This window comes from Notothenia rossii (assembly GCF_949606895.1).
Source record: "Notothenia rossii genome assembly, chromosome: 10".
In the NCBI taxonomy this organism is placed as follows: Eukaryota; Metazoa; Chordata; class Actinopteri; order Perciformes; family Nototheniidae; genus Notothenia; species Notothenia rossii.
This window is the reverse complement of record NC_136908.1, coordinates 41,027,369-41,037,885: the sequence shown is the minus strand read 5'-3', so window position 1 is coordinate 41,037,885 and position 10,517 is coordinate 41,027,369. Positions and strand designations below refer to the sequence as shown.

Below are 10,517 nucleotides of genomic sequence, written 5' to 3'. Positions count from 1 at the left end.
GACTGTGGGATGAAAGATAACAAATCTAGTCTTGCTAACTAAGTGAAGGACATTTGGGATGGTATATTGGATAGCAGAGACAACGCATATAATGCAGACTGAGCTTCTGAATGAGACTGTGTGAGTGAGTCAATACGCCAGTTAGATTAGCTATCAAAGGTAAACACTGTATGGTACCTTACCCTGCTGCCAGATGAGCTCACTGTAGATCAAACAGTGTGACCGATGTGTCGTCAGACGGAGCGTTAACTTTAATTTACTGTTAACCTTTTTTCCCAACACGATTTCATTGCTTGCCAAGTGAAATTCCTGGGAAAATCTGTTGAAGAAGTGGGACACGTCACTGTGCAGCGCTCTGCTGAAACTGGCCTGCTCTGCTGTGTTTCTGCAGCTCGCTTCTGACCTGCCATTGTTCTTCATATCAACCTGAAACCAACCGGTACTTCCCTGTCTCACCAAGTACCCTGTCCACAGTTTCGTCAAAGTAAAAGAACCGTTTGTGTTTTATACATATCCTTATGTTTCGGCCAGTCTCCCTGTAAAGATGGTAATAGTTGTCAAACCCGCAATATAGAAAACTTGAATTCTGTACAGTACTGTTACTCATACATGGCTTGACCTATTTAGAAAAGTTTAAAATTCCAAAATGAGCTGAGGTGGAAACTTTTAAAAACACTGAGGTAGAGAACAGTTTTAGAAAAAAAGCACAGTTTATGGTTGTTTTTAACTTTGTGCTGTGTCAATTTAAAGAGTCATCTTTGTTTGGATAAAGTTCAGTCAGATGGACTTCTGTAACATGGATTGCTTTTTGTAATGAAACCCACATTCTTTGTAGCAACTGATCAGGCGTGGGGCTGGTTATCAGTTGCTACAAAACTAATCTTTTCATTTAACAAATAAGCCAAACTTCCCATAGATAATTCTGGGGTTAATCTATGACTTTCTGCAAAAAGAAATTCAATCATCAACAAACAATGTGTTGATTTTCTTGTTACCCTTCCTACCCGCTCACAGTACATGGTTCTTACTAAAGATGGGAAATGTTTCTTCCCTTTTGTGCCAGGGAAACCAATACATCTTCATTAAAAAAAGTATTGAACTATTTTTGCTCTACAGCAAACTATAGAATACCGATGTCCTGCAGATACATCTGTGAATCCTTAAAAAACACAGGTCCACTTTCTGCTCCGGAGGCCTGTGGCTGCTCTGTGACCTGTCCTCTGGTAAAAGTTGGAATGTGTCTCATAGAGGATAAATAAAAACATTTTTCTGTAATGTAAAACCTGGTTGGTTGGTTGTGGTACGTCAAATCATAAAAGTTGTTGCACCTAAGGTAGAATTTTTTTTTTTTCAAATAATTAACCGTGAACGTTGGATTTAGCTTGTTAAAGTCAGACAGTACACGACTTTGTAAAAGAGAGCAGAGGAGGAGGAGGTAATCTAACTGTCTGAACCGAGCGCCTTAAACAGCACTGCAGTCCACATAATTGTGATGTTCATTCCCAGCCGTGGCCCTTGATAAGTAGCTGGGGTAGAAATAACACTCGACTGCCTTTTAATGAATGGGTAATGTGTGCTCTAATGTCTGTCAAGTTATATGAAAGGCCACAATTAATCTGGTAGGAGAGGAACAACTGTGGGATTAGGATGTCTGAAGACTGCACCTGACATGAAGACTGCACCTGACATGTAGCATGTGCCTAGAGTGAACCTGAGCGTTCAATACTGCTGTTTACATGTGAGCATATGTGAGGCCGGTGCTCCTTCTCCTTTCCATCAGCAGATTCTTCTTGCAACCTTTAGAAGCCGAGGTGTTCGTGAAGGAGACCTCCCACCCTGCCATTGTCAGCAGAGTTTATGCTGGTTTTGAGCTCAATCATTCTGCTTCACTGCTTCTCCTGAGAAACACACACTACGTCCTCCTTCAGGGATGGTATTGTCATAAGAGTTCTGAATATTATGCCAATATTAAAGTCTAATTATTATTATTTTTCGAAGAAAATGTTCATTTTATTTACTTGTTTTGGCCTGTGTGGCATTTTGTTTAAAATGGTCATTACCAAAAAGAAACATTTAAAGCTATACTTGTCAGCTGCAATATTGTTGTTGTGCAACTGGGCCGGCTGGCAATAAAATGTTAGATAATTTAACTTCTAACATGCAGTTTAGAGCAACAATAATGTGTTGATTAAATTAATAGTAAATTGACAGTAAATTAATTAATCAAATCAATCAAAAAGCGCGACAATTTCAATCTTCATGATCCAAGACTCAGAATACATTATTTTTATTTATTTTTTTAAGAAGCTTATTGGTGCTGCAGTAGTTCATAGGAGCGGCCCGCCACATTTAAAATGTAGCCAAATGTTTCCCTTTGCTATGTTTCATTGTGAAAAATAAACATTTTTGTTGAAATTAGCGAGCTAAGCTATTTAACGTTAGCTGTTCTTTTCAATTGTAATGTTAATAGGCTTTTTGGTTTTTACTTTGGTATCCAATTGGTGTAAATAAAAGTGGAATATCACTGGTATTGATATCGACTAATCTGAGGAGTCCAGTTGTAGAGCAGTAGCTGAGCCCAGTCAGCCTGCTGTTCCAGAGCAGGGGGGACAGACTCAGAGGAAGCTGGAGCTGAGAATGTGTGACACAGCCCAGCAGTGAGTCAAGGTAGCAGTGCTGATCTCAGGGGAAAAACAAAGCTGTCTCCATTTGGACCAATGCAAATAGGCCGGCTAGACGGAGTGTGTGTGTGTGTGTGTGTGTGTGTGTGTGTGTGTGTGTGTGTGTGTGTGTGTGTGTGTGTGTGTGTGTGTGTGTGTGTGTGTGTGTGTGTGTGTGTGTGTGTGTGTGTGTGTGTGTGTGTGTGTGTGTGTGTGTGTGTGTGTGTGTGTGTGTGTGTGTCAGGGGCAGCAGGACCCCGCCCACTCATGTGTGTTCCTTCATTCACTGAGTGAAGTGACAGACTCCGCCTCTGGAATTCAATCAATCAATGTTTATTTATATATCACAAATGTTACATTTGTCTCAGTGGACTTCACAGTTTGTACAGAATATCAGTATGACAATACGACACCCTCTGTCCTTAGACCCTCACATCGTACAAGGAAAAACTTCCAGAGAAAACCCACAGTTTAAAGGGAAAAATGGGAGAAACCTCAGGGAGAGCAACAGAGGAGGGATCCCTCTCCCAGGACGGACAGACGTGCAATAGATGCCGTGTGTAAATTGAAAAGATAATACATTTGCAACATAGGTAGTCCAAATGTTTGGAAATGCATGTGTGTATAATAGGAAGATGAATCCACGAGGATATCCATCCAGGACTTATGATCCAGGACCACAGCCACGAGTCAAGATCCAGGACTCGCGATCCATGACACAGGACCGCAGGATCATCCATGACTCCGGATCCCGGCGTATATAGACACCAAAAAGAAAGAAATTTGGGGAAGCTAGGTTAATCGGAACATGAGAGTACACAGGTATAGACAGAGAGAAGGACGAAGTAAGATGTCCCCCGACAAACTAAGCCTATATCAGCAAAACTAGGGGCTGAATCTAATAAGCCCTAACTATAAGCTTTATCAAAAAGGAAGGTCTTAAAAACGGATAGGGTGTCTGCCGCCCGAACACAAACTGGAAGCTGATTCCACAAAAGTGGAGCTTGATAAGAAAAGGCTCTGGCTCCCATTGTACTTTTAGAGACTCTAGGAACAACCAACAACCCCGCATTCTTGGAACGCAATGCCCTAGTAGGACAATAGGGTATAATGAGTTCTTTAAGGTAAGATGGCGCCTGCCCATTAAGGGCTTTGTAGGCGAGAAGAAGAATTTTAAATTTTATCCTGTGTTCTATAGGGAGCCAGTGTAAGGCAGCCAGAACAGGAGTAATGTGGTCCCTTTTCCTAACTCTGGTTAGTACACGAGCTGTAGCATTTTGAATCAGCTGAAGCGACTTGACTGACTTCTTGGTACACCCTGATAATAAGGAGTTACAATAATCCAGCCTTGAAGTAACAAATGCATGGACTAGTTTCTCTGCATCTTTTTGAGGCAAGATATGCCTGATTTTTGCAATGTTACGTAGATGGAAGTAGGTGGTCCTTGAAATAGATTTTATGTGGGTGTTAAAGGATAAATCCTGATCAAATATAACACCATCATTCATCCACGTTTTTAAGTCCTTGAGGCAGTCTTGAATTTTATTTAGATAATTAATTTCATCAGGCTTGATTGATAAATATAGTTGAGTATCATCCGCATAACAATGAAAGTTTACAGAATGATTCCTTATAATATTGCTGAACGGAAGCATATATAGTGTGAACAAAATAGGTCCAAGCACTGAGCCCTGTGGCACTCCATGGCTAACTTTGGTTTGCATGGAAGATTCATCGTTGACACGTACAAACTGAGAGCGTTCAGATAGATAGGACCTAAACCAGCCTAAAGCAGTTCCCTGTATGCCAACTAAGTGCTCTAGTCTTTGCAATAGGATATCATGGTCGATAGTATCAAATGCAGCACTGAGATCGAGCAAAACAAGAATAGAGACAAGTCCTTTGTCTGAGGCTATTAGAATGTCATTTATGACTTTAACCAGAGCTGTCTCTGTGCTATGATGTGTTCTAAAGCCAGACTGAAAATCTTCAAATAAATCATAGTTTTTTAAGTAATCACACAGCTGTTTTGCGATTGCTTTCTCAATAATTTTTTAGAGGAACGGAAGATTAGAAATAGGTCTATAGTTGGCTAAAACCTCTGGATCGAGGTTGTGCTTTTTAAGAAGCGGTTTTATCACTGCTACTTTGAATGATTGTGGAATATAGCCTGATAATAAAGACATATTCATAATATTTAATAAAGAAGTGCTAATTAATGGAGAAACTTATTTTAACAGCTTAGTTGGAATCGGGTCTAAGATACACGTTGATGGTTTAGAAGAGAGAATCATTGAATTTAATTGTTCAAGGTTTATGGCTGAAAAGCATTCTAGTTTACTATCTATTGTAATATTATAACTTACGTTTCCGGGAGCTGTTGATAACACTATACTGGTCAAAGGCAAGAGGTCATTGATTTTGTTTCTAAGAGTAACAATTTTATCGTTAAAAAAAGCACATAAAATCATTACTGCCGAGTGCTATGGGAATAGAAGGCTCAGTCGAGCTGTGGCTCTCTGTCAGCCTGGCTACAGTGCTGAAAAGAAATCTTGCATTATTCTTATTCTCATCTATTAATGAAGAGTAGTAGGCTGCTCTCGCTTTACGCAGTGCTTTCTTATATTCATTGAGAGTAATATGCCAAATTAAACGAGATTCTTCAAGTTTAGTGGAACGTCATATCCTTTCAAGTTGTCTCGACTTTTGCTTTATTTTGCGGGTTTCGGCATTATGCCATGGAGCTAATCTATGTTGTTTTATTTACTTCTTTTTCAAAGGAGCAACAGAGTCTAATTTTATTCGCAGCGCATCTGTAGCACTATCAACAACATGATCAATTTGGGGTGGTGTACATTTTGTATAAGTTTCCTCCCTTACATGCAGACATGCTATCGAGTTAAGTATTGGTGGAATCTCTTCCTTAAATTTGGCTATAGCACTAACAGATAGGTTTCTGCTGCAGGAGCTTTTGACTAATGATTTGTAGTCTAGTAACAGTACTTCAAAAGTTACTAAGAAATGGTCGGATAAAGCAGGATTATGCGGTTTGACTAATAGTTGCTCAATTTCAATACCATAAGTCAGAACAAGGTCAAGAGGGTGATTATAGCAGTGGGTTGGTTTATTTACACTCTGACAGAAACCAACAGAATCTAATATAGAGTTAAATGCAACAGTAAGGCTATTTTTATCATCGTCAACATGAATATTAAAGTCACCTACGATAATTACTTTATCTGTTTTAAGTACCAAAGCTGATAAAAACTCAGAGAATTCTTATAAGAATTCTGAATTCCTGTCTCATCTTCAGATTTAATCTACCTGAGGCTCCATAGATTCTAAGCTTAGTGCAGGATCATTTGTCTTAAACATAATATCTACTATGTTGTTAGGCTATGCTGCGATATATATAATACATATAGTATTTATGTTTCTCAATATTTGATCTAAGAATAACAACAGTTTTTATTATGTCTTTAATGATGACTGAATCGGCTGGCGGGGTATGGCCCGGTTGTATAGGTTTTGGAGTTCCACTTGTTTCTGTATATTGATGTTGCTGGCCTAGTGTCACCTTGGTCATGTGACTAACTGAGATTCTATACCAGGAGACCCTGTGATAGTGAGCGACCTGTAGACCCTGGTCAGGTTTGCGGACAAGTTTTTTGGATAAGTAATTTGCATTGATCTGAGAGGTGAGTTAATCGCATTTATCAGCACAGTGCACATGTCTGCAGACACCCTGTCACAACTCTGTACAGCTGTTAAAGCCCACTGACGGCTGATCACTGTTGAATCAGCTTGTTTTTCGTACTCTCTTCTTTGAATGTGGATACAAATATTATAAAAGGCGATATGCAACTACAGTCTGTGAGATTATTTGTTCTGTCACTGGCTTAGAACACTTGTCTTCTCACATTAGTCTCCTGCTTTTTAAATAGTCAACTTTTAATGCATGAATCAATGACAAAAAATGTGCAAGGAATATCTCTTAATAGAGGTATGGTCATATCACACGTAAAATGATATTTGAATATATGGTATATTTGATGCATGGCTGAACCCTATCTAAGCTGTGATCACACTTTCCTCTGACTCTTGGTGTGATAGGACTGTCCCAATTGGGCTTCAAACACAACACTTGAGGGGGCGGGGAGGCTGTGGCTCACAAGTATCCTGGGCAAGAAACCTGAATCCCACATTGCTCCTGATGGCAAACTGAGTGTGTGTGAGTGTTTATCACTCCTGATGCGCAGCTTCCCCTGGTATGGCAGCCTCAGCATCTGGGTGAATACTGACTTGAATGGTGAATTCTTTATCATCACAGTCCAATAGCCGCTTTCACACCAAGTACTTTGCCGTGCTTAGTTCCCAGTACTTAGTCCCGCCGAACTCTTTAGTCCCGGAACTTTCCTAGTAAATTGCGTTCACACCGTAATAAGTCCCTGAGGGAGGATTACACAAATAAAGATTGGTAACTGCCGCTGAAACACATTAATAAACATTATTAATGTTGTACCACGCCCCTTAGCTGTAATATACTGAGCATATCGTCGTGAGCTATTGCTTAAATGAACCACGGCACTCTGGAGAAAAGTACAAGGTTGGAAAAGACGTTATTTAATTTAACCTGGCTATATGATTAAAAGCAACACGATCATCGACCCGACGCAGTCCCCCGTTGTTGTAGTGAGTGCCGCAACGGCGTGAGAAAGAGAGAGAGACAGAGACCCCCCCCCCCCCCTGCTTCACACCAGATGAAATAAAGTATCAATGTTCTCCCATACTGCTCATTCAAATCTGTGTGCCAAGGGAGAAATTAATTGATCACATCAGAATCAGATTGACATGTGAACTCTCAATCAACCATCTTGCGAACAGCTATTTATGGCTTTTGAAAAGTACAACTCAAAAAAATGCTGAGACCAACATTCTTACAATCCTTCCCCTCTGTGTCCTCCCTGCAGCGAGCTTCAGTGGGCCCCCAGGCTCAAGGATGAAGAGGTTCAGGAGACACGGCCAGGAGTCCCAGAGAGACCGGCTCAAACAGGAACTCTTCCAGTTTAACAAGGCAAGTGAACTGTACTTAAAGAAGCACAACTGCTTCCTGATGTTGGCATACTTTTTCCTGAGTTGTTTCTCTGTGATTGCTGCTACATTGTGCAAAGCTTTATCTTTTATGTATGTGTGTCTACATATAGCTTGTTCACAACTACACACATACTTTGGCCTGTTAAATAAATGAGTGAGAGAATACGGTTACATGAGCACATTTTTCCTTTCTGAGTGAGGAAAACATGAGAAAAAACAAGCTTAATATAAACCATTCAGTTCATCCTATGCATCCTCTCGGCAAACACAAAAGGCGAGTTACACACTGCCACTAACATCAGGGGCCAGAAATATAAAGGATGCATTATATACACTTAAAGGGCAATATTAAAAGTTGGGGAGGTTAAAAAGATGAATTCTTATTTTAAATGTAAGCTAAATTCACTAGTTGTTAAAGGATTGCTTTGCCTGTCAGAAATCTATTTTTGAATTTTATTTGGGTTCTTAACTTTTGTACACTTTTTTATGCACTGATGCCATTATTTATTTTTCAGTGTGTTATTTTCAATTGTAGCCTTCACTGTGAGGCACGTTGTAAAGTTTGAATTGTAGTGCTTTAAGCTAAATCATTGATTACCTATCAGACTTTACTGATGATTGCAGCAAAATCACTGCTCTAGGTACAGGTGAGGAATAAATGACCATTTAGTAATAAGTTCTATAAATGTGTTTTTAATGGTCGTATATATGGCATCGTTGTAGTGCCATGAAAGTTTGTTATGAATCAAGACTGCTGGATCAATTTAATTTATACATCAACAGGGCATTAACAGTTTGTCTTCAGTCATTTATCGCTAACTGTCAAATTTAAGAGAGTCAAGATTCAAAGGTTTTATTGTCATATGCGCGGTATATATGGGCCTGAGTGGCGCAGTGGGCTGTGTGTTTGATCATCAGTTCAACGGGGCGTTGGGATACTCCAGTTCGAAACCCACTTCCGCCGCCACTGTGTCAGGCCGTTGTGTCAGGCCGTTGTGTCCCTGGGCAAGGCACTTCACCCGAATTTGCTCCTGTGGGTATTGTCCACAGTACATGTATGATATCAATGTGTACTTGTAAAGCGCCTCGATGACTTTGAGGTGTGAAGATGGACGGTGTGGCGCAGTGGGCTGTGCAAGGGGGCGAAACCCGCCGCTGCGTCTGTAAAGCCGTTGTGTCCTTGGGCAAGACACTTCACCTGAATTTGCTCCTGTGGGTATTGTCCACAGTACATGACCGTTACATGTATGTCTGATATGTATTTGTAATGTGTATCTGTAAAGCGCTTTGGGTCATGGAAAAAGCGCTATAATAAATATAAGGAATTATTATTATTATTATTAGTTACAGTGTAGCAGTGGCTCAGTCAGTAGGGGCTTGGAATGGGACCTGGAGGGTCGCCGGTTCAAGTCCCCGAACACGTGTGGACTGCTACATGGAGAGGTCCCAGTTCACCTCCTGTCCTGCCGTGGTGCCCAAGGTACCGGTAGACTCCTGGTGGTAGGATGGGTTAAAAGCAGAGAGCAAATGTTGCTGTGTGCTCTGCATGTGTGACCATTTAAAGAGGGTTTCATCCCTCCCAATTCTTCTATTCTAAAACAGTGCAAGTTGCAATACATTGTGGTGATTAATTCTGGTTTCCACAAAGCATGATTAATGTTCAAAGATTTACTGATTGTGGTGTTAAGATGAATTATTTTCCTCCTGCTTGATTATTCAACACGTTAACTAAAGGGGAAGTGGAGCACAGCTGCATCACCTGAACAATACTGTGCATTTCACCGTCCTGTCAGAGGAAGTGACAGCAGGGTTCATGTTTCTGTTATCCTTCCTATTTCTTGTCCACATGCTGTTATCTTCCCTCTCTATCCTGCCTGACATTGTCTCTGCTGTCACCGCTCAGACTCACCCCCCCTGTGTGTCCCCTCTCTCCCCTCAGACGGTGGAGCATGGATTCCCCCACCAGCCCAGCGCTCTGGGCTACAGTCCCTCCCTGCAGCTGCTGGCCATCGGTACCCGCTCCGGGGCCATCAAACTGTATCCTTCACTGCCTGAGTGTAAATACTGTGAGGGAATAATGTGAGCGTCATGTTTGAACTTGAGGCAGAATCCATGTCTGCGGTTGTACCTGCTTCAGGTGTTTCATTTTCCCACGCTGTTGCTCAATGCGCCTGCCACTCACACTGTGGCGTCTGTGTAGCCTCTCACACAGTTCAGCTCACTGACAGTGCAGCGGAGCCACTCGGTACACTCTCCCATTCACACAGAGACACACACTGGTTTGGATAACCACGTGACCTCCTCTCATAATGATCATCCATTCACACAATACAGCAGATTGTGGGCACAGATAAAGGGAAATGTTTGAATGACATTTCTGAAAGTGCTGGGTGCTTCACACTGAGCCGGAGAACAGAGCAGCTCCTGTTGAAGGTCCTCATGAAGGACACAAATCATTTGATGATGTGATGCCTCCACAGGGAGGGATCTCCACACTGAGGTCAGGGTCAGATAAACAATGACTCAGCTGTTAGTATTGGTATTTTTTTTCCCAAAGACGGTCAACAAAATCTCCTTTTTTTTATATTCCTGTAAAATGTACAAATATTTTTAAATGACTCATCTTTAACTCGGAGGTTACTTAATTGTATCCAATCAACCTTACCCCGCCTATCATATGAAAAAGCACTTTACTGTGTGGGTAGCTAGCAGGACAATGCCATAGTAGCAGGTGAGAGACACTGGGAAAGTGTTATTAAAACC

General features: G+C 41.1%; 1 protein-coding gene across 2 annotated transcripts in view; it reads left to right on the top strand.

Annotated features, from left to right (window-relative positions):
* Nucleotides 1-10,517, top strand: part of llgl2 (LLGL scribble cell polarity complex component 2) — a 28,820-nt gene that overhangs the window by 3,291 nt on the left and 15,012 nt on the right. For both annotated transcript variants that reach the window (XM_079655583.1, XM_079655582.1), the window contains exons 2-3: nt 7,631-7,734; nt 9,694-9,791. In XM_079655583.1, coding sequence (XP_079511709.1) covers nt 7,660-7,734; nt 9,694-9,791 — 173 coding nt within the window. In that variant the 5' untranslated portion in view covers nt 7,631-7,659. The remainder of the gene's footprint in view (nt 1-7,630; nt 7,735-9,693; nt 9,792-10,517) is intronic.